Source organism: Euleptes europaea, chromosome 9 (genome assembly GCF_029931775.1).
Source record: "Euleptes europaea isolate rEulEur1 chromosome 9, rEulEur1.hap1, whole genome shotgun sequence".
NCBI classification, from domain to species: Eukaryota; Metazoa; Chordata; class Lepidosauria; order Squamata; family Sphaerodactylidae; genus Euleptes; species Euleptes europaea.
This window is the reverse complement of record NC_079320.1, coordinates 83,554,512-83,579,233: the sequence shown is the minus strand read 5'-3', so window position 1 is coordinate 83,579,233 and position 24,722 is coordinate 83,554,512. Positions and strand designations below refer to the sequence as shown.

Below are 24,722 nucleotides of genomic sequence, written 5' to 3'. Positions count from 1 at the left end.
AGGTCAAAAGAGCCTTGGAAAGAGCCTTGCACCCTTCCCCCTGACTTTTACTGACAGAAACCAAGACTTGAAGGCGTGCAGTACTTTTGTCATTGCCCAGCAACCCCCACAATGGCAACAATGGTTTTCAAGGCAAGAGACGTATAGAAGTGGTTTGCCATTGCCTGCCTCTGTGTAGTGACCCTGGACTTCCTCGGTGGTCTCGCATCCAAATATTAACCAGGGCTGAACCTGCTTAGCTTCTGAGATCTAATGAGATCAGGCTAGCCTGGGCCATCCAGGTCAGGGCAAATAGGTGTCTACTCAGAGGCAAAAGAAAGAATAGGGAGGCCACAGAGGCTTTAGGAAAATGACTTGATGGCAAGCACCCTTTTGTGATTGGGGAGGGGGCTGTGATCACTACTGCCTTTTTAAAGTGGCCCTCCAACAAGACCCATTTGTATGTTCTGTTTTAATTCTACCTTTTAGGCAAAAATTGCCTTTCTAAGTGGCTCACAGCTATTAAAATTCAAAACACATTCCTGGTGGCAAACATCATATATTAATGAAAATAAGAAACAAGCCGAGCCTTCAGGCTAACAAATGAAGGGAAGTGTGGGGAAGAGGTGAAGCTTGATAGTGCCAAAATGACATGCAAAATGACAGTACCAACCAGGGACATTATTTTTTGCTAGTACCTGATCTTGGTAAATCATTGCCTCAGTTTAGTCCCCCCACCCACACCTACCCTTTTGTACTTGTACAGGGAACAAAAGAAGCAACAGGAGAAGGGGGGCTTCTAAGTCAAGAGCAGGTTCTACCTGCCTGCTAGGACCTTCAGGTCGAGGTTCCCGCTGCCTCTGGGCACACCCTGGCCTTAAGCACCTGGCTGCAGAGGAGAAATAAACTCAGTCAGACCTAAGTCAGCTGCTGCTACCCAGTTTACAGGGTCTTCACTGCTTCCTCCCCTGCCTTTTACTTTCTTTGTCTGATACAGGCTGCTAAGAACACTTACCTGGGAATAAGCCACACTGAATAAAATGGGACCTACTTCTGAGGAGACTTGTTTATGACCAGTTCCCAAAGGTTCGCCCATACTGAGGCCATTTATGCATGGCTGTTTCCTTGCAGCGACCACACCAACTACTTCAGGGCTTTGCTTTGATTATGCATGCATTTTCCAACCATCAGAGATGTCCTGGCTCTCCACGCATGTTTTCCACGTGTTTTCTGGATTTGTGTTTAGCCAGCATCCAGAAAACTTGGAGGAAATGTGTGGAAACACATAGGGAGAGTGAGGTGACCTCTGACGGTCAGAAAATGCAAGCAAAATCAAAGCAAATTTCCAAAGTAGTTGGAAGGGTCATAGAATCATAGAGTTGGAAGGGACCACCAGGGTCATCTAGTCTAACCCCCTGCACAATGCAGGAAATTGACAACTACCTCCCCACACACCACCAGTGACCCCTATTCCATGCCCAGAAGATGCCCAAGATGCCCTCCCTCTCATCATCTGCTTAAGGTCATACAATCAGCCTTGCTGACAGATGGCCATCTAACCTCTGCTTAAAACCTCCAGGGAAGGAGAGCTTAACACTTCCCGAGGAAGCCTGTTCCACTGAGGAACCGCTTTAACTGTTCGAAAATTCTTCCTAATATCTAGACGGAAAATCTTTTGATTTAATTTCAACCCGTTGGTTCTGGTCCAACCTTCTGGGGCAACAGAAAACAACTCGGCACCTTCCTCTATATGAGAGCCCTTCAAGTACTTGAAGATCGTTATCATATCCCCTCTCAGTCTTCTCCTCTTCAGGCTAAACATACCCTTCAACCTTTCCTCATAGGACTTGGTCTCCAGACCCCTCACCATCATTGTTGCCCTCCTCTGGACATGTTCCAGCTTGTCTGTGTGTGTATGTGTGTAAAGTGCCATCAAATCGCAGCCGACTTATGGCGACCCCTTTTTGGGGTTTTCATGGCAAGAGACTAACAGAGGTGGTTTGACAGTGCCTTCCTCTGCACAGCAACCCTATTATGCCTTGGTGGTCTCCCATCCAAATACTAACCAGGGCTGACACTGCTTAGCTTCTGAGATCTGATGAGATCAGGCTAGCCTGGGCCATCCAGGTCAGGGCCCAGCTTGTCTACATCCTTCTTAAATTGCGGTGCCCAAAACTGAACAAAGTACTCTAGGTGAGGTCTAACCAGAGCAGAATAAAGTGATACCATCACTTTGCATGATCTGGACACTATCCTTCTGTTGATACAGCCCAAGATCGCATTTGCCTTTTTAGTTACCGCATCAAACTGCTGACTCATGTTCAGTGTTTGGTCTACTAAGACCCCAAGACCCTTTTTGCACACACTCAGACAAGTCTCCCCCATCCTATAATTATGCATTTGATCTTTCCTACCTAAATGCAGAACTTCACATTTACCTTTGTTGAAGCGCATTTTATTAGTTTTAGCCCAATTCTCCAGCCTGTCAAGATCATCCTGTATCCTGGCTCTGTCTTCTACTGTATTTGCTACCCCTCCCAATTTAGTATTATCTGCAAATTTAATAAGTATCCCCTCTATTCCTGCATCCAAATAATTTATAAAGCTGTTAAACAACACAGGGCCCAGGGCAGTTCCCTGAGGCACTCCACTAGTCCCTTCTCTCTAAGTGGATGAGGAACCATTAACAAGCACTATTTGGGTGCAATCTGACAACCAGTTACAGATCCACCTAACAGTAATAGGATCTAAACCACATTTTCCCAATTTGTCAACAAGAATACTATGTGGAACCTTATCAAATGCTTTACTGAAATCAAGATAAACTATGTCTACAGCATTCCCCTCATCCAGCAAGGTAGTAACTTTCTCAAAAAAGGCGATTAGATTAGTCTGACATGACTTGTTCTTGAGTGACCGTGAGGAAACAGCCATGCATAAATGGCTTGAGTTTCCTACTTGTAATGCTTCTACAGCATATAGTCTCATAATCATTAGTTCAGGTGCAGTACTGAATTGTTCTAATATCCCTTTAAAGCCCAAAATTTTATTCTCCCCTGACTACCTGACAGAATACAACTTCACAAGGACAAGAAATGGGTTGCTGTCAGGGATCTTCTCACAACTGCTTCTGCAAACCACAACAGCAACAAAAAAATAAACAGCTACAGTTGGGGGGGGGGGGAGGTTCCCACGTCAGCTAAACACAATCACTACTGTTTAAAACCCAGTGCTGTGGATGTTGAACATTTGTTGATGTGGCTAATAGCCTGTATACTGCAACTCCCGGTTCCGCTGAGCCTCCAAACAATCACTGTGGCTTTTGCAATGGGAAGTGTGGTCTTACCACTCTTCTGAAGTTCCTTGAGAACATCAACAAGCACAAATACAGGGCTGATACAATAGGCATCATATCCGTGGACTTCCACAGAGCCTTTCAGAAAGTCCCTCACCAAATGCTTCTGTGTACACTCAGCAATTGCGGGAAAGGGTCTTCTTATGGATCAGCTCATTAAAGAATAGGAAGAACAGGGAAGCCATAAACAAGCAGTTCTTGTAATGCAGGGAAATTAGCGGTGGGATCTCTGTTATTTTTACTATCTTGTTCATAAATAATTTCGAGTCAGGGTTGATCTCAACTCTGCAGATGACCAGAAATCATTCAGGATGGTGAAGACCCAAGTGTACTGCAAAGAACCCCCAAACCGGTTGACAATCAATTCAGGAGAGACTAAATAAAGTACATCATGCATGAATCACGAAAGAAAGGTTGGGCTTTAAAGGGATATTAGAATAATTCAGAATGTTAGGAAAATCCCAAGATATGACATAGAGGGACCCAACATAGCATCCTTCCTAAAGTTGATCAGATCTGGCTCTGCTCTCTGGATGGACACTACCTGGGGACCCCTACTTCCACTACAGCGATCTAGATGAAGGAGAGGCTTATCAAGAGCTAGGAGCAATGACAGCTAAACAGAACCTCTATTTAATTAATTTGCATTATTTATTGTCTGCATTTCTCTGGGGGGCTCAAGATGGATTACATAGAATAAATCAGGACAATCAACAGAGTAGGACATCCAGAAAGCAATGCAATAGGATTTGACTTGTGGAGATCTGGAAAGATGCCACTGGATTTCTGTTTTCTTTCTTTCCACTACAGACTAACACTAACAGACGAACCCATTTGGAATTAGACTGAAATAAATCAGGGCTAAACTTGGGTAGTAAAAACTGGTATACCTAATTTAGAAAGAAGTTTACATTTGCCAGTCACAGGATGCTAGGTGAGCTATCATGCATAATGTTTCCATCTCACTTGCTTTTTGCCTTCTGGTGATGATAAGCAATCCTGCATTTTTTATTTTATTTTATTTATTTTTTGCCTGATGTTGCCATGCGCAGCTTCCCTAAGTGAAGCAGCTGATCTACTCACAGTCTGAATCCCATTAACATTCTATTTGAAACCCTACAGGGCGTGTGATCAGACATTTGGGTTAAAGAAGATGTGGTTAAGTCTCGGAATGTGGAAAAGGCAACAGGTTTGTTTTAAAAAACCTGTCAGCTCCCTTAAAAACACACACACACCCTCATTTGACCTTAACTGGTCATTTGCAGTCAGGCAAGACATTTGACTGACTTATACATTCACAGGCAATTAACTTATGGAATTCATTACCGTAACATGTGGTGAGGACCATGACTGTGTAGACAGCTTTTTAAAAGGATCAGAAGTTACAGAGGATTGGATAGCCACTATAAGGTATGGTACGCTTAGTATGGCATGTGAGAGAGAAAGAGTGCTACTGGTTTTATGGTCGGTTTGTGAGGAAATTATCTGACTGTCCACCCGCACAGGGCCATCTCCTGCCACAGTAGGCCACCCCTGAGAGCAATTAGGGGGCGGAGAATGGCGTGCCAGTGTCACCCTGGCAAGCTGATTTCACTTCTGGTAAAAACTGGAAGGAATGGCATCGGATGCTCTAGGAATAACAAAAACTTGATGGTAAAATCATATAGCAGGAGACCTGGAGACCTTACCAGGAAGAAAGCATAACCTTCGCTTTGGCTGTTCTGTCTTATGCCAGAAGCTCCTACCACGGACTTAACGGGGCTGTGGCTCAGTGGTAGAGCATCTGCTTGGCATGCAGAAGGCTCCAGGTTCAATCCCCAGCATCTCCACTTAAAAGGTCTAGGCAGGTACGTGATGCGAAAGACCTCTGCATTGAGACCCTGGAGAGCCGCTGCCGGTCTGAGTAGACAATACTGACTTGGATGGACCAGGGGTCTGATTCAGTATAAGGCAGCTTCATGTGTTCAACGGGAACAAATGGATCTGGCTCACAAACAAGGCAACCTTACATTAAAACCCACAAGACTTTAAAAGGGCTGGATCCTGCCCACATTTAGGATGCCCATGTCAGGCAATTTTGACGCCCCCCCCCAAAAAAGAAAGATCCCAGAACTAAAGTAGCAGGCTCCCCGGATCACAGCAGGTAACAAAGACACTACATAAAAACATTTATGGAACAAACTGAATTATTTCTCTCTAATCAATACAATTAACATGAAACTTTTATCTGAGGCCGGCCTCCCCTCCCCCCCAGCCGCCTTTCCCGTGGAATCCAAAATGAAAAGGTCGCCAATTAAGAAAACATTTTCTGTTGTGCTGAATTCACATTACCGTACTGTGAGCTCTGACATTTTGTTTCTGTGGTAACCAAAATCAGCTGATTAGTTGGCATGGCAACAGAAAAGATGTAATCCCGGCAGACACACTCTAATCAATGCCCCCAGCACAGATGGTCTCTGGAGGATCAACAAGAAAGAGTCTGTCAGGCATTCAGAAGATCACGTGGCAGCCCTGACTTTGGGGGGGGGGGGAGAAAGAAAAAGAGAGAAAACTAAAAAAGAACATTTCTCAAACTAACCAGTAGCTTTTTAACTCCTTCCTCGCCTTGGTTAACTGGAAAACTTTCTGTTAGTCATGTCAGTGAGGGGGGAAAAATAACTTCACTTTAGCTTATTTTTTATTGCACAAAACGCTAAGTCTTATCAAGTAATACATTCTTCTCTGACCTTCAGTTTTTATTGTGGAGAGCTTCCCATATCTGCCAAAAAAATCCTGACTTAAATCTATGGTTTGTATAAATGCATAAAAGGGATGTGTGTCTTTCCTTTTGAGAAAGTAAAGAGAACATAAATTGATCCTTGGTGCTGAGTCCAATATCAAGATGCATATAGTTGGACACACAGGGAAGAAATATATTTTAGCCATGCATACAGGCTATGATTATAATTTTAGCAGGGCTGATCACTATAACATTTATTTATGGGAACGGAAATGCAAGAATTAGTAACGGTAAATGAAACCACCTCCAGCCCTCATCAGGTTTGTGAGTTAGGTACGACTTGAGAAATACTTGTGGGTTTTGCTTTGTTTTTTTCCAGAGAGCTAAAGACATTTTGAAAAAATGGAGTGCTGGTTATGATGTGTAGACTCATCTCACTTTTTCCTCTGGTAAATAGGTTTCACAGGTTTTTGAGAAGCCTAAAAGCCCTGCTTGTCTGGAGACAACAGCAAGATAACAAAATCATTGGTTCCACTGGGAGAAGCGATAATAGTAAACAAACAAACAAACACCAGGTGGGTGAGTGGATTTTGCAAACATCTAGCATGTCTGTAAAGGGCCCCCACTTTCGTAATTTTTCAAGGGGGCCTTGAAAGAGCATGAACATATTCATTTGAATGGTGCAATGGCAGAGACGACAGAGCCAGAGTTTCCTGTTCCTCCGCATTGTTCACTGGCAAGAAAACTGTCGCAGCAAAACCACAGAAGGAGCAAGGGCTTGTGCTCTCCCCACCCCCATAAACTTAGCATTTCACTTTATTTTCCCTCGGTGAACATCACCACACAGGTAAATCTGACTGGTTACAAGGTGCTAGTGTGTTCACTGTGCGATCCCTGATTGGCTAGGGGTACATAGTTTGAAAAATAAGCTTTAAGAATTGCAGTGAAAACAGCAATGTGTTAAGAAACAACCAAAAAGCACAAAAATTTGGGGCTCTGTTAGCCTTGTTTTTTAAAAAAATCTACAATATGAAATAATGCAATTCTAACAACATAGTCTCCCTGAAACCACATCCAGCGCTCTATGGTCATATTCCCTATCTCAAGCTAAAAACGGAGGCAAGTCCTATTTATTTCAGGGGGGCTTCTGCAGGGGAACGTCCTGGTCACTGATACCGCTAAGCTTTATTCACTGTGAAGAAGCATAAGTAGGTTGTGAGGTCTATGCAGGGGAAATCTCAAAAACTGAAATCCATGGTAACAGGAAACCCACAGGTGAGAAATCCGTGAGAGAGAGACCATGGCTGAGGAATGGCAATCTCATCTAAAAAGAGCCCCTTGTACACCTACAAATAAGCCAGCCTATTCATGTGTAAAGTGAAGGGCCTGGAAATTTGGAGGCAGAGCCTGGGAAGGGTGGAATTTGGGGAGGGTGCTCAGTGGGGATGTGATTCCATAGAGTCCATCCTCCTAAACTGCCATTTCCTCCAGGAAAACTGATCTTTGTCGTCTGCAGGTCCATTGTAATTCTGGACGAACTCCAGCCCGCCCCTGGAGAATGGCAACCCTTCTCCTTCCTCATTCAAAACAGAGTCCCATTCTGGTAAACCCAGCCCAAATGTGACAGTCTATGATTCTTTTACTTTGAATATACCTATAAGAGCAAAGTAGTAAGCAGTGAGTTTTGGTTTATGGCTGATGATTTAGAATCTAGGCATGCAACAAAGGTTTTAAAAATATAAATCACAATTTAAGATCTCAGGAATTAATTCCACCACCTACAGGAAAACAATAATAATTACCCTTCAGTATGATTTTAAAGGATATAAAAAATCCAGTAACAATTGCACGATCCATCCAAATCTCTCCTATTACCTTTGTAAACATAGGCTTTCCGTGTTGAGTGACCATGGTGCATTGATCACAGTCCACTGTGATGGAGGAGTTGTGGTATGATTCTTTTGAGTGCTTGAGGATGTAATACAGGTCTGTCACACCTCCTTCAAAGACAGTGCTAAAATAACGAGGAATGAGGGTCCTTCCAATTGCTGTTGGGGAAAATACAAAGCAAAACTAAGCAAAGTACTACAGGATAGACGCGCTTGTTGTTTACGGCAGATCAAATCAACTCTGAGCAAACTGAACTTGTCCCTAGTTCTGCTGAAGCCAACAAAAGTGCTGTTAATTGGATCCGGGTGCCCCCACCCCCCAGTTAAAACATCATACTGTTGAACAAGAAAACTGTCTTTCAGATAGTTGAGATATCACAAGATTACCGGTATGACTGCCCAAGTGGTCGTTGTCTAAATCTCGACTAAAAACAGTCTGGGTTAGAGCTGCCAAGTTTCAGAGTTTTAGCCTCCTTCTTAAGGTCTCTAAGACACAACACCTCTGTGTGTTGACTGAACCCATCAGGAGGGATAGCAGGAATGAGCATGCTGGCCCGTGCATGGCCTCCACATGACTGCCAGCTTATAAACATGGCACCTACATGCAAAGGAAGTGCCTGAGCATACGCCCCCGCCCCATGATCAGCAACACCCAGAAAGCACTGTCCCTCATTACAGGGAGGCAGCATATGCAAAGGCACTTCCTTCACAGGTCCACATCACACAGATGATCCAGCAACAGCATGGAGGTGGGGAACAAGGATGGCCATGGCTGCTCTCCCTCCCCGTGCAGAGGGATCATGTGTAGAGGGCTAGAGCAGGCAACAGAATCAAGGTGGCAAGTTACTTTCTGGTTGGCTATTCATTTTGTTCCTCCTCCCATCAGGTCCTTCACCCACCCCAAGGCAGGCAGGTTTTTAGCCTGAATCACCAGACAATCCATTGTCTGTTCCCGAACATGCACCAGCAAGCTCAGTCTAGGGTTGCTATCCTCCAGGTGGGGTCTGGAAATGACAACTGATCTCCAGAATACAGAGGCCAGTTTCCCTGGAGAAAATGGCTGATTTAGAGGCTGGAGACTATGGCATTATACCTCAATGTGCTCCTTCCCCAAACCCCACCCCCGAGGCTCTGCCCCCTCCCTAAATCTCCAGGAATTTTTCAACCTGGAATTGGCAAGCCTAGCTCCATCTCTACCTTACCAGGCTCCTTGTTTCATTTATATTGTTTTATTGTGTTTTTAATAATCATTTTATATCATAAGCTACCTTGAGTTCTGCAAGTGAGAAAGATGACTAATCAATGTTTCAAATAAAAAGAAAAAAAATTCCCAGGTGGTCTGCCATCCTGAGAATCACCACAGCCAGACCAGGTTAGCTTCAACAAGGTGTTGCATCAGGTGCCACACAACAAAACTCTGGCAGGTTGAAAGAGTATAAATAGCATTTGGAAAATATCTGGTAGTCTGATCAAATCCCACTGTTGGATCAGTGGTCATACCAAGAATGGGAACTCCTTCCTCATAATGGCGAAGCTGTTACAGCATATCAAAGAAACAACAGGCCATATTGATACTGGAGATTTCCTTCTAACATGGATGACATTTCTTGCTTAAGGTAAAGATAATGCTTACACTTGCTAGAATGCCCCCAAGTTTTACCTTCATATTTGATTAATGAACTAAAATCAAGCCACTTAACTCATTTGGGTTGATCCTGCATTTATAGGATCAATGTCGATATCGTGCTCGAAGCATTATGGTTTAGCATATTTCAAATTCAGATTAATTTGCACTATCCAGTGGGTTATTAAAATTAATTTATGGAAGGAATGTCAATTGTTTTGTAAGAACTGATTACAGATGGAACTGTGAAAACAGTGCTGTAAAATTCGGAAATATAATGTTTCGTATGCATTGTGTATTGGGTTACAACCAATGGCAAAGAAGAAGAGAGCTGTGAAATTGTGAAGGAGGACAAAAGAGGAAGGGAGTTATGAAATTGGGGGGGTGCAAAGTACGATTGCCAACCTCCAGGTACTAGCTGGAGATCTCCTGCTATTACAACTGATCTCCAGCCGATAGAGATCAGTTTACCTGGAGAAAATGGCTGCTTTGGCAATTGGACTCTATGGCATTGAAGTCCCTCACTGTGTGAACAGACTGCTGGACTTGATGGGCCTTGGTCTGATCCAGCAGGGCCTTTCTTATGTTCACTCCCCAAACCCTGCCCTCCTTAGCCTCCATCCCAAAAACCTCCCACCGGTGGTGAAGAGGGACCTGGCAACCTTAGGGCAAAGCCAGGGTGAGAGGACTAGCTGTCCTGGTGTTGCTGCAGAGACTGAGCTAGATGGGAGCTTGGAAAATGTAGCTCATCAATCCTATTTTTATTTAAATGGTTTATCCAGTCATACAGCATTTTTTCTTTCTAATTTTCAGCATAATAGATTAAGACATAAAAGCACATGCTCCATCTGTTCTGTTTACCAGAAAAAATGTCTTTATTGTTGCAGGTAAATCCATACCACTGTTTGTCCCTATTTTGTGAATTATGAAGAATTTGGGGGAGCCCATTTCAAAAATGTGCTAGTATGTACACACCTACAGTAGGGTGAACTAACTTTCCTTCTCTGACCCCTCTCAATGTCATCTGTGAAATGTTGGGAGGGCTTTATCAAACATGAAGGTTTGATAAAGTCCCTTTTCTTGCCTTATGGTACTAATACAGTATCTTGAGTCATTCTCTGTCAAAGTTAAATACTTTCAAGTCCTACTGATTTCAGCTGCACAGAGTTACTCACACGTATTAAGTCCCACACTGTTCTTCCCTGTAGCTCCATCCATTGCTTAACCAACATTCTAGCATTATAATGCCTCAACGTTCTATTCACCATAAAATACAGTCAAATTCTCCCATCCAGTCATCACTAAAGAACCTACCTGGCCAAATTTGAGAAGAGCCTGATTGGCCTTGAGTGTGCAGAGGTACCAATTTTGTGATACGTTTTGTTGTGCACAGAAAACAGATCCTGTACATGTTTACCCTACTTACGTAGAACATACATTAGCTTATATTTTCCATGCTTTTTTTAAGAACATGAGTGAATTCATAACAGCCTGAAATCTTCTCTTAAAGGCAAAGAGCTTTTTGATCCCAGATTCATGTACACATACAGATACAAAGAAGAATTTGCGTATTCATTAATCATTATACAATTATAATAATTATAATAATGATAGTTCCTCATAATCTTCCCACCTTCACCACATGTCCGTGCTCACTAAAGTTTTTAATTTAGTTACAGAAAGAACCTACAGTCCAGAGTATAAGAATTTAAATTTTCAAAAGTGTTAACAGACTTCTTCTCCTGTAGGGCATACAACAAAATGTAAAATTGACCCATCAAGTTAATTTCTTGCTACCCTAAAGCTAATAAGCACAAATTAAATTTCACACCAATTTCCTTGTGCGGTTAACATGTCATATAAAATCCATAATTTCTTCTGGTGACACCAAATATATTTGTGTTGTTTATCAAATATTTATCTTTTTTTTTTTTAATTGAGGAAGATCTTAAGATATGACAGATGAGGACCCTCTTTGGTTTTGTGTCTGCTAGGAACATTATCATGTGGGAAACAATGCTAATAATGTTTATGCTGTGTTCCAATATACATGTAGTTGCCAATCTCCAGGTGATACCTAAAGATCTCTCAAAATTACAATGGATTGCCAGATTACAGAGATCAGTTCTCCAAGAGAAAATGCCTGTTTTGGATGGTGGCATTATACTCCTCTAAGGTCCTGCCCCTCCTCAAACCATACATTACCCAGACTCCGCCTACAAATCTCCAGGAATTTCCCAACCCAATGTTGCAAACCTTAAATATGCACCACTGGCTAATATTTATGCAGGATGAGAGGCCCTGAAAAGCTGGTACTCCCTACCCACCAGCCTTTGATACACTCGATAGCTAGGGAACAACATAAACCCTTTTCCTGAATTCACCTTGAATTTCCCATCAGTTTACTCATTTTCCTACATAAGGGAACACAGTTGTTCTCCCTTATCAGCTAACATATTCATTGTCGGAAATTTACATGCTCACTCCAACTTAAATACTCTTCCTCTCTTAACACTCATATAATACAAGGTTCCCAGATCTCCTAAGGTTCAGACCCTGAGACTGGGGCAGGGTGAGAAATTCAGTGCCATAGGAGAGACTTCAATGCCATAGAGTCCAATTGCCAAAGCGGCCATTTTCTCCAGGTGAACTGATCTCTATCAGCTGGAGATCAGTTGTAATAGCAGAAGATCTCCAGCTGGTACCTGGAGGTTGGCAACCCTAGACAGGAACAATGTGGGAACTCAAGACTGGATCCTGGATGAGAAGGGAGCACAGCCTATAGTTGCTTCGATATTAAAAAAAAGTCAAGTCTCTCCTTCTAACTGGAAAAAAAAAACCTGGTAGGAACACAGAGAGGGTTTAAACTTCAGACCACAGAAGGGTGGTTCTTGTAGGTTATCCGGGCTGTGTGACCGTGGTCTTGGTATTTTCTTTCCTGACGTTTCGCCAGCAGCTGTGGCAGGCATCTTCAGAGGAGTAACACTGAAGGACAGTGTCTCTCAGTTTCAAGTGTGTAGGAAGAGTAATATATAGTCAGAAAGGGGTTGGGTTTGAGCTGAATCATTGTCCTGCAAAAAGTATCAGAGGTAATGTGCTAATCATTGTCCTGTAAGTATCAAGATAATGTGCTAATGAGGGTGTGGTATGTTAATGTGGAACCATTGTATCCTGAAGGGATCTGTTAATGTGTGAAGTCCAAAGCTAATCTGCATGGCTATTGTGGACTGTATTCTTTGTTAGTCTGGAGGTTTTCAGGACAGAAAGCCAAGCCTTATTCATTCTTAAACTCTCTTCTGTTAAAGTTGTGCTGATGTTTATGAATTTCGATGGCTTCTCTGTGCAATCTGACAAAATAGTTGGTAGAATTGTCCAGTCTTTCAGTGTCTTGGAATAAGACCCTGTGTCCTGTTTGGGTCAGTCCATGTTCAGCCACTGCTGATTTCTCAGGTTGGCCAAGTCTGCAGTATCTTTCATGTTCTTTTATCCTTGTTTGTATGCTGCGTTGTGTGGTCCCGATGTAAACTTGACCACAACTGCCCAATCCCTTCAGGTCACAACTACAAAATGGCTGCCGCTGGCAGCAGAAGCAACCACAAAATGGCTCCTGCAGGAGACACAGCCACACACACAGAGGAAGCTCAAGTGCAGAGGGGAAGAGGGGTAATTAAAAAAAAAAAAAAAACACCCTGGGAAAGAGGAGTGAGAAAAAACGAAAGCAACACTGTGGTGGCCGCTGCCTCTGAAACAACATTATTTTAATCTGCAAGAGCCAATCAGATCTCCAGTGGCCAATCAGAAGCCCTGTTGGGCAAGAGCCCCAAATGGCCCAATCAGCTGTCTAGGAACACTTGGTGAGTGCCAGGAAAGGGGTTTGCTGGCTCCATGGTGCTCATAGGTACCACGCTGTGGACCCCTGATTTAGGCGGTATATTTGCAAAGGTCAAGGTGACATTAATTATTAGTACTATTACCTCTATTATTGTTACTATCACTACTGCTATTATTATTAATTATAATTATTATTCCTGTCATCACTCATGAGGTGTGAGTTATGAATTCCTTGGTAAAAACTAGGGTTAAGGGACTGGCGCAACTTTGCAGGCTTTTAGCTTCTATTAAAAGGACTTCAGAGAAAGGAGGAAAATATCAGGGGAAGGAAGAGTCTGGAATCAAGAAAGCTTCCAAGTTTTTGCTACTGAATTTTCACCCCGGTACGTCAGGCCCTGAGGATTTAGGAACTGCCAGGCGTCCCCTGATTCACCACCAACTCCTATCTTATGTCCTACCTAGATGCCACATGGCCCCACCCCTAACCTCATAAGTTCCACCCCCTGATCGAGCAGTGATTGCCTTTTAGTTTCCATACTTTGATCCTCAACCCCAAGGTCTGAGCCTCAGGAGACCAGGCAGCCATAAAATGATTTTTTACTTCAGGCATTAAAGGCCGGGCTACTTTTGCCTCTCCACTACAATGCACTCAAGGAAAACACTTAACTTTTCCCCACAGGGAGGTATGGCAATCTTTCACTTGTATTGGATAAAGAGGAGGAGGAAGAGGAGGAGGAGGAGAAGAATCATAGAATCATAAAGTTGGAAGGGACCACCAGGGTCATCTAGTCCAACCCCCTGCACAATGCAGGAAATTCACAACTACCTCCCCCACACCCCCAGTGACCCCTACTCCATGCCCAGAAGATGCCCAAGATGCCCTCCCTCTCATCATCTGCCTAAGGTCATAGCATTGCTGACAGATGGCCATCTAGCCTCTGCTTTAAAACCTCCATGGAAGGAGCGCTTACCACCTCCTGAGGAAGCCTGTTCCACTGAGGAACCGCTCTGTTACAAATTCTTCCTAATGTCTAGACAGAAACACTTTTGATTTAATTTCAACCTGTTGGTTCTGGTCCAACCTTCTGCGGCAACAGAAAACAACTTGGCACTCTCCTCTATATGACAGCCCTTCAAGTACTTGAAGATGGTTATCATATCACCTCTCAGTCTTCTCCTCTTCAGGCTAAACATACCCAGCTCCTTCAACCTTTCCTCACAGGACTTGGTCTCCAGACCCCTCACCATCTTTGTTGCCCTCCTTTGGACATGTTCCAGCTTGTCTACATCCTTTTTAAATTGTGGTGCCCAGAACTGAACACAATACTCTAGGTGAGGTCTAACCAGAGCAGAGTAAAGCGATAGCATCACTTCGCGTGATCTGGACACTATCCTTCTGTTGATGCAGCCCAAGATCGCATATGCCTCTTTAGCTACCGCAACACTTCTGACTCATGTTCAGTGTTTGGTCTACTAAGACCCCAAGTTCCTTTTCGCACACCGCTCCAAACCACCACTCTTAACCACTGCATCACCGGTTCTCCATCCATGGTGTCCTCAGACAGAGCCTGCTGCTGTCTGAATAACCTTGCCCCTTCATCTGTATGGCTGTACCTCGTGTGCAAGTTACAGCATAATGTAATACAGGGACCTGACTTTGATGTGTTGAGTTATCTGGCACATTTTGACTTAGACAAGATATAGATATACAGAAATTGCTGGACTGCCCTATGTTATCGTACTGCATTACTGTAAATGAAACACTTTGATCATTCACAAGTGCTATACAAACCATAAGTGTTATTTTTTTATGTCTGGTTGTAATAATAATTGTATACCACTTTTCATTGCATAAAGCACTTTGAAGTTATCTCATTTACCTTGGTTGAGATTTTAAATAATGAAAAGGAAATAAGGATGAACACATTTGAATATGAATAACTGAACCGTATCGTTCTGTCAATGTTTCATTTCTCCGATAAGCCAGATTCTAAAATGAAATAGCAAGGCTTTGATATTCCCCAAAGTATTACTACATTTGTCATCTTCTTCTTTTGAGGAATAGGAGAATTAATTTCAAATTGCTGACTATGTTTCCTATCATATCCTATGGCGTGATGCAAAATGGGGCCAATTGTTCATCAGCCGGCAGTTAATTGTTTTCACTGATGTTTCAGAGATGGTTCTGCCTGTGATGTGGAAAATCGAAACAGAAGGATTATAAACACACACACACAATGTTCTCGCAGCCAAACACTGTAGTTTGCAAAGATTACTGAAGTTTGATTTGAGCACACAAATTCCAATCATCAAATACTAAGTCAGGAATGAACCTGAAATATAAATGTGAGTTCAATATGCTCAATTATATCTTGGTTGAACTTTATCCCGAATGGACATAAGTTCATTTAAATAAAGCTTGCAAGAGGAAAAATATATATACATGGTCAGGATTGTCAGGAAGTACAATCAACATACAGAAGTAAAACTGCAAACATAAAAAGTCCACGATTGTGGGTGAACAAATTTATTCCATTCTGTTCTCAACTTATGGATCTGCCTGCCTCATATCCCACTCAGCCTACCTTTCTGTTTAACTTGGTGAATTTATATTAATCTCACAATTGGTACAAGTACAATTTGCTTCCATGTCCAGTTTTGGAATTTCTTTACAAGTGCTCAATGTACACCACTGCAAATGTGTGTTGATTAACCCACATGGTGAAAAGGATAGCCAATCTGACTGGGTGATCGCATCAAGGCTTGTGGGCTTTGTAGAGGCACCTGGTTGACTGCTGTGTGAACAGACTTCTGGACTTGATGAACCTTGGTCTGATGGCTTTTCTTATGTCTTATATTCAGGGAAGGGAGAGCCTCTCTGCCAGAACAAACAGTAAAATGACACAGTTCCAAACTTGGCATTCATTTCGGGGTCAACGGTCACTGATTTAGCTATATTTGCGTTTAGAAATGGTTTGTTGATTGATACAACTCCAGAAAAGAAACAGCAATACATTTTAATGTGAAATAATTCAACATTCCAGGAATCCCAGCTGTCAAGACATTTCAATTATACTTCTGGATTTCCAGATCTTTCACTGTCTCCAAGCAACACATGGCCATATTGTTATAAGACTTGGTTGGGTAAGTTACACGTCTGTTACCTTCCCAAAGTAAGATTCATCCATCCGTGACAGCAAATCATGTTTTCACTAACTTCTTCTGCATATATGTCTGCAGTTTTAAATATATCTTTCTGTTTTTCAGTAATAACTCTCAGTAGCTCACAACAGGTCAAAAAGATACCTTCTAGGATCAAAAGTAAGAGAAGGTTGCACTTACCAGTAACTGTTGTTCATTGAGTGGTCACACATGGGTACTGTACATGCACAGGCCTGCCATGGAGAGGATTTTTGAAGCTCGAAATGCTTAGAGGCACTCCGACCCCCTCTTCCATGTTGTTTCCCACCTTTTCCAGTGTGATATTGGGGGGAAGGGTGGAGAGCCCTTATTTCAGTTCCTCTCTGCCATGGTCAGAGTGAGGTAAAGATTGAGCTAAGAGCTCATAGCAGGAGGGAGGGGTGTGTGACTGAACAGGTGACCACTTGCTGAAAAACAGTTACAGGTAAGTGCAACCCTGTTTGCATTGTTCCTCCCTGGATTTCTAAAGCTTGGAGTACTTGCATTGTAAAGTATAAATCTGACAGGATTTTAAATTTCAAATTGGCTACGACTAATCAGTTGTCAAGGTATGGGTACATCTTGCATCCCTGTTTCATCAGGTAAGCTACTACTACTGCTACTACCTTGGTGAACACCATGGATGCTGTGGCGAGTCCAAAGGGAGGACTGTGTACTGGAATTGGCAGGAACCATATTGGAAGCGAAGGTACTTGTGGTGGTCTGGCCTTATCTTGATGTGGAAATATGCATTTAGTAAGTCCAGTGTTATATACCCTGGCGTAACAGAGGAGAGAGATCAGTAACTGATACTGTTCTGAACTTTTTATTGACAGGAACTTGTTTAGGTTTCTCAGATCTAGGAAGGGTCTTGCTCCTCCTCCTTTTATCTTGACCAGAACACATCTGGAATAGAATCCCAAGAGCTGGTCTTTTGCAGGCACTGATTGTTTTCATGCCAAGGAGTGTCAACTTCTGCAATGAATTCTGGAGAGGGGGTGGGATGTTGAAAGAGAGGTGAATTCGATGGCGTATCCTGTTGTCATGATGCTGAGTACTCATTGGTCTTGGGAGATGTCCTGCCAGGTGATTCAATGAAGACTCAGCTCCTCTGTTGTTACATGTGCTGGGTGCAAGTTGAGGTTTAGCGCCTGGGATCTGGCTTTTCTTCCTGGAGTAGGGAAACTTCTCCTCTGTTGGTCCTGGGATTGATTGAGAGGCATGCAAGCAGATCTACTGCAGGATTAGGGATGAGACATTAGGTGGCCTCTTCCTGTAGGAACTGACTAGTATGGCCTAAAGAAAGATTGGGGTTTTGGATGAGGTATGGGGATCACCACCAGTACCTTAGCCGTCAGCTTGTCTTTTTGCATTTGATTAAGCACCTCATCAGTGTTGGCGCTGACAGGTCTGGGCCCTCAAAGGGTAGGTCTTTGATTCTGTTAGGGGTTTCTTTTGGGAGTGCAATGGACCCGAGCCAGGAGTGGTGACATAATTCTATAGCTGTGGCGAGGCTGCATGCTGAGCAGTCCAGTGAGTATTTGGCTGCGGAAATTGGTGTTTGGACAGGTTTGATGCTTCTAGGGCTAACAATTTGCCAGCTTGCATTTGTCTTCAGGCAGCATCTCTAAGTAGAGGGCAATGCTATCCCAAAGAAAGAGCTGGTATGATTTGGTAATTAGTGATTTTGAAGCCGAGAGCGGAAGAGGTGATCTTTCTGCCTATCCCATTCATTTTATGGCCCTCTCTGTTGACAAGGGCTCAAATGTTGAGGGCCTTTATTTTCCTCTTGGGTGTAGTCTGCTACCAGGGAGTTGGAAGTGGGGTGTTGGAAGAGGAAAGGACTTGGTTCTGTATTGAATCTCAATATGTTTAGAGTAAGGCAAAACCAATGCCGGACGTAGTCAAGGACTAATAGTGACCTCAAGTACCCCTTCCATGACAAGGAATGTGATGAGACCAGTATTACTGGGATGTATAACTCTTTTATACAGATCTGTTGCCCTTAGTGGGGCACACAAGACATCGATTCCAAGTGATCTTGCCATTTAGATGAATTGTTCATTATAAATGTGAAGGTCTTTACAGGGGGAGTACACGGACCATTCTAACATAATGTCTTTGGGGAAAGACTTGGAGGTGTACTTCATAACTTGGATCACAATCCCAATCCCCTAGCATGTTCATCTCTTCATGAAGTTTTTGTGGGAGACCTGTATCATCCATGCAGCACTGGTCTTCTTCTGCTTTGTCAGAACCAAGAAGCATATGGATCCCAGCCCTAGTCATAGTAGTCACACTGGATGTCTTGGTACAGTGATCAGGACAATGTCAAATACAAATCCGTCTGAACCAATTGGAGAGGTGGTTCCAAACAGTGAGATGAAGGGGCTGACAACACAGGATGGGAGTTGCAAATCCTGGACTTTGCCTTCCGAGACAGAATGGGATGGTGAGTGACTTGATGGAGAAGGTGTTCTCAGAATGTGAATGGACTCTCTTACCGATTCCAATGAGGTTTTATGAGGGATCGGGTCATTACAATGAGGATGGGAAGGTATGGACAATGACTTTGACTTAGGAGGCTTCTCTACATGTAATAGGCACCCTGGGTAGTAGTGACCATGTAATTTTGGAATTTACAATCTTGGGGAAAGGAAAAACTGTATGTAGACAGACATATAGGTTGGACTTTAGGAAAGCAAATTTGAAAAAACTTAAACTTATGCTGGGTAGAATCCCATGGTCAGAAAGACTTACAGAGAAGGGAGTTCAAGAAGGGTGAGAGTTTCTAAAAAACGAAATACTGAAGGCGCAATCACAAACCATTCCTATGAGAAGGAAAAATGGGAAGAGCCTAAAGAGGCCAGGGTGGCTCCATAAACAGCTTTTTAAAGAGTTGAGAAATAAAAAAGACTCATTTAGGAAGTGGAAGGAGGGCCTTATAACCAACGAGGAATATAAACAAATAACTAGTGCTTGTAGGGAGAGTGTTAGGAAAGCTAAAACTCAGTATGAGGGTAGGCTAGCGAGAGATGCTAAACACAACAAAAAAGGGTTCTTTTCCTATGTACAGAGTAAGAATAAGAACAAGGATGGGGACCGGAAAGTGAAATTGTAACAGGAGGTGAAGAGAGGGCAGAACTGCTCAATTCCTACTTTCCTCAGTCTTTTCTTATGAGGGAAACGGTGCTTAATATAGCATAAACAGAACACAGGATGAGGGAAGGGATTTGCAGCCGAGGATTGGCATTTGGGTAGTTTCTTTAAATGAAACAAAGTCCTCAGGGCCAGATGAATTGCATCCAAGGGTACTCAAAGAACTTGCAGGTGTAATTTCTGAGCCTCTTACCATTATTTTTGAGAATTCTTGGAGAACAGGTGAGGTGCCAGAAGATTGGAGATGGGCAAATGTTGTTCCCATCTTCAAGAAAGGGAAAAAAGGAGGATCCAGGTAACTACCGACCCATCTATACCAGAAAAAAGTTTTTGAACAAATCATCAAACAGTCAGTTTTTGAGCATTTAGAAAGGATGGATGTGATCATGAAGAGCCAGCACAGGTTTCTCAAGAACAAGCCATGTCAGACTTATCTCCTTTTTTGGAGAAAGTTACTACCTTGCTGGATCAGGAGAATGCTGTAGACATAGTTTATCTTGATTTCAGTAAGGCTTTGGATAAGGTTCCACATAATATTCTTGTTGACAAACTGGGAAAATGTGGTTTAGATCCTATTACTGTTAGGTGGATCTATAACTGGTTGACAGATTGCACCCAAAAAGTGCTTGTTAATGGTTCCTCATCCACTTGGAGAGGAGTGACCAGTGGAGTGCCTCAGGGATCTGTCCTGGGCCCTGTGTTGTTCAACATCTTTATAAATGATTTGGATGAGGGAATAGAGGGTATGCTTATAAAATTTGCAGATGATACTAAATTGGGAGGGGTAGCAAATACGGTAGAAGACAGAGCCAAGATACAGGATGATCTTGACAGGCTGGAGAATTGGGCTAAAACTAATAAAATTCACTTCAAAAAAGATAAATGTAAAGTTCTGCATTTAGATAGGAAAAATCAAATGCATAATTATAGGATGGGGGAGAGTTGGCTTAGCAGTAGTGTGTGCGAAAAGGAACTTGGGGTCTTATTGTAATTACTTACTAACCATGCATTCCCGAGATTCGCGTACAGCGGGGAGAAGGTGCAGGCGAGCTGCCTGCTAAAGCCGTATGCCGGGGGAAAAAGCCTTTTTGCGGCTTTTGTGTTAAACAGGGCCTTTCGCCCCATAGAGAATAGCGAGGCTGCGCCTGCTAAAAAGCAGTCACAGCAGTGCTGTTCTCAGCGCCGGTGTAATGGGACAAAAGGGGAGAGGAAGCTGCCTTCCGGTGGCTCCTCCTCCAGCCCACCCCAGGAACGCCCCCCCCCCTCACGACCACACCGCAAGTTTCCGCGGTGGCCTGAATCAGACCATCAGTCCATCAAGGGCAGTATTGTCTACTCAGATTGGCAGCGTTCTCTCTCTTTAAAAAAAAATTTTTTTTTATTGTTTTTCCAAAATTATCAATCACAGGGTTTAACAAAGATCTAAACAGTAAGAAGCAATAACAGATAGGTAGCTTTGTTAAAGAAAATATATATATATAATCAAAAATTGAACTTCCCCTACATCTCCCTATGTCTTGCAATAAATGCATAAATTTCTAATCCTAGTACTATTGTTAATATTTATTAATCTCTTTATCATTGTATTTTCCATAGCAGAACAAGAAAAGAAAGAAAAAAAGATTTTTATAGTTAATAATATCATATAAAGGAGAGATAATAATAATAAAAAAGAAAAAAAGAAAGGTAAAAGAAATAGTAAATCTTCTTACATTTAAGTGGATTATTATAGTAAAAAGTCTTTAATTATTTCCATTAAAAATTAATTGTTTTATAAATCCTCCATTTCTCCCTAACACTCATTTAACATATATTGTTTTCTAGTAAATTGATATCATATATAATTCTGTTTCCATTATAGCCAATCCTTTTAACGAATTGCTTTTCCATCATAACCATTAAAGGAAATAGACTCTTTCTAAATTAATCCCTTTATCCTGAATTTCCAGCATTTCCTTCTTCTCAACATTAACAGTAATTGACAAAGGGCATCCTTAAAGACTGTTGGTAAAAACTCTTCTGCAGAAGGACCATAATAAAGCCATGTTGTGTTGTCTTCCATCCCAAATTCTGAAAGGAAAATTCTGACAGTCCCGGTTTTCCTATTCCTCAATTCCTCCAAACAGCTGTTGAAAAGTTCATCAGACAGCTCCAAATGACAAAAGTCGAAATCAGTCACTTTGAAGAGTTCCTCAGACAGATCCAGGTGGCAAAAGTCGGTGTCAGTCATTCTAAATTCCATTATTATCCAGTGGGCTGTTGTAGATTGCATTTTATAATTCCTCATTTCTTTAGGAAAATTCTTCTGTTCTTCATCTTTCTTGAGAACTGGAGGGCCCTTTGGTGTCTCCTCTGACCCAGTTGTAATAAGTTGGGTTTTTAATTCTTTAACATCATTTAGGATAGTGTCCATTTTTTGAATAAGGCATTGAAATGAAGTGCTCATCAAAACCAAAAGTTGTTCCATCTGCTTAATCAAATGTTCCATGGTTGCCCTTCTAGAAGTCTATTAAAGCTCAGTTAGTAAAATCCAGGCAGGTTCCAGAAACAACGTGAACCTCCCCTCTTCTTTGTAGTCAGGAACTTGGGAATTATTTACCAGTAACACATTGGTGCTTCACTTCCGATTCCAAGCTCACTGGCTCTCTCGCGATAATAGGACAGTTCCAGGAAGGACGTGGCAGGAATGCGTTATTTAGTGAGAAAGACTGCCTTTGGGGTGGGGGGGATTTATGTTCTTCCCTCCTCTTAATTCGTAATGGCTCCTGATTGGTAATTGAAGCGTCTTTCAAAAGTCTTAATTGTTATGTCTTCCCACTGATCAAATTGATAAAGCTCCTGCCGAGTTATCTGATCTTTCTTGTTTTTAAAGAGTCATTTAATCATTGAGAAGGGAGATACGGATTCACCAGATAGACTTAGCAATTTCCTGGGACATCCAGATCCAGGTGAAACAAAAGAGTTCTTTCAAACTTACTCAGATTTCAGGAGAGCAGGTATTTTTCTTATATAGTTTCCAGATGTTGATAGATAGGGGGGAGCGAAGCCAATAAAAATTCCAAGAGACGTCTTCGGCGGTTTATTATTCCTTTGCTGGCGATGACTGCTACTGAGTCTCCAAGTCGTAAAACCCAGAGATTATCAGGAGTCTAACCACACTCTGAGGCTGCAGGAGATTTCCTGTCACCCTTTCCACTATTTAGGAATCGGGGGGGGGGGCGCATTTAAGCCCCTATATATGACGTTCTTGGTTCCCCCTCTGGGAGCCCCCAGGGAGACGACTGCTTCGCTCCGCTCCTAGCTGAAGTTCCCAGATTGGCAGCACTCTCCAGGGTCTTGGGTAAAGGTCTTTCAGTTCACCTACCACCTCAACCTTTTCGCTGGAGATGCCAGGGTTTGAACCTGGTACCTTCTGCATGCAAAGCAGATGCTCCACCACTGAGCTACAGTCCTTTCCCTCTCCTACTTAAGTAATTCTTACTGACATCCATATGGGAAAAATGCACTGCACAGTAATGCTTTCTTGTTTGAACTTGCATGTTGCCAGGCAGGGGTAGGTATAAGGTTGCTAGGTCCCCCCTCTCCACCAGCGAGATGTTTTTGGAATGAGGGAGGCCATCTTGGCCATCTTCTGGGTATGGAGTATGGGTCACTGGGGGTGTTTGAGGGGGAGGTAGTTGTGAATTTCCTGCAGTGCAGAGGGTTAGACTAGATGACCCTGGTGAACCCTTCCAACTTTATGATTCTATGCTTATGCTGAGCCTTCTTCAACAGTGTTTCTGAGGTTTCCCCATGGGCTTATTCAGGTCCAAAGTGGTTGGTTTCGGTTTCGGAACTGTCTGAACCGAGGATGCTTGGATCCTCCTATTGGTAGCAGAAGGCAGCATAGTGCTTGGATCTTTGTCTTGAGTGGTGCCGGTAAGACTAAAGCTTTTTCCTAAAATGCCATTTTAGTTTTGAAGCTCTGTCATGCCTTACCTTGAGAGTGAATTGGTAACAGAGGGAACAACATGATATGTCGTGTTCCTTGCTGAGGCATAGTAGGCATTGTTTGCGGTCGTCCAAATAGGGGATTTTTGACCCACAAGACCCACATTTCTTAAAGAGAACTTTTTGTGTCATTCTATAGGCTACAAGGTCTTGTTAGGTCAATAAGGTAGGTTTATCAGCAGTGACTGCTGGTGAGAAAACGAACAGAGCTTCTGTGAATGAATCTCACTTAGCGGCGGCAGAGAGAGAACTGAGGGACGGGCCCTCCATATCATGCTGGAAGTCAGAGTGCCTCTAAACATTTTGAGCCACAAAAAATCCTCTCTGTGTCAAGGCTATGTATGTGCAGTAGCCATGTAGGTCTTTTCTGCACAGATAACAGAGCTATACTGTACAAAATGGTTCACAAACTTACTTGGATAAATGATTAGGGACTGTTATCTATACTGCTGTGTACAGCTTACTGTAAGTAGCATTCTGTTATGAAATTTTTGCATTGCTTTATGTGTCATGTTAATACTTGTGCTTTGCTTCAGTTGGCGGGTACCAGAAAAGGTATCGGCAGGTGCTATGGCACCTATGGGCACCCCTGGTTTTTTGGATGTCTCATCCTGTTGATCGTACTGACTCACTCTGTGTAATCCAGCTTGAGTCCCTGTGAGAAAGGCAGACTACAAGTTGAGTATCCCTTACCCGGACATCCAGTATCCAGAATGACCCAAAAACCAGACTTTTTGAGCCCGCATATGGGCATTTACTCACAGGACCTCAGCAGCATGCCAGTTTGCTTTCTGATCATTCAATGTACACAAAATTATTCAAAATATTGTTTAAAATTACATTCTAGCTAAATGTATAAACCATATATAAAACATAAATGAATTTCACGTTTAGATTTGGGTCCCATCCCCAAAGATATCTCATTATGTATAAGCAAATATTCCAAAATATGAAAAGATCTGAAATATAGACCACTTCTGGTTCCAAGCAGTCTGG

The 24,722-nt window shown here is 42.6% G+C and overlaps 1 protein-coding gene across 5 annotated transcripts in view; it reads right to left on the bottom strand.

The window, feature by feature from the left end:
- Window positions 1-24,722, bottom strand: part of LDB2 (LIM domain binding 2) — a 334,225-nt gene that overhangs the window by 63,887 nt on the left and 245,616 nt on the right. For all 5 annotated transcript variants that reach the window (XM_056855338.1, XM_056855339.1, XM_056855340.1 and 2 more), the window contains exon 3: window positions 7,929-8,101. In XM_056855338.1, the coding sequence (XP_056711316.1) occupies window positions 7,929-8,101 (173 nt within the window). The remainder of the gene's footprint in view (window positions 1-7,928; window positions 8,102-24,722) is intronic.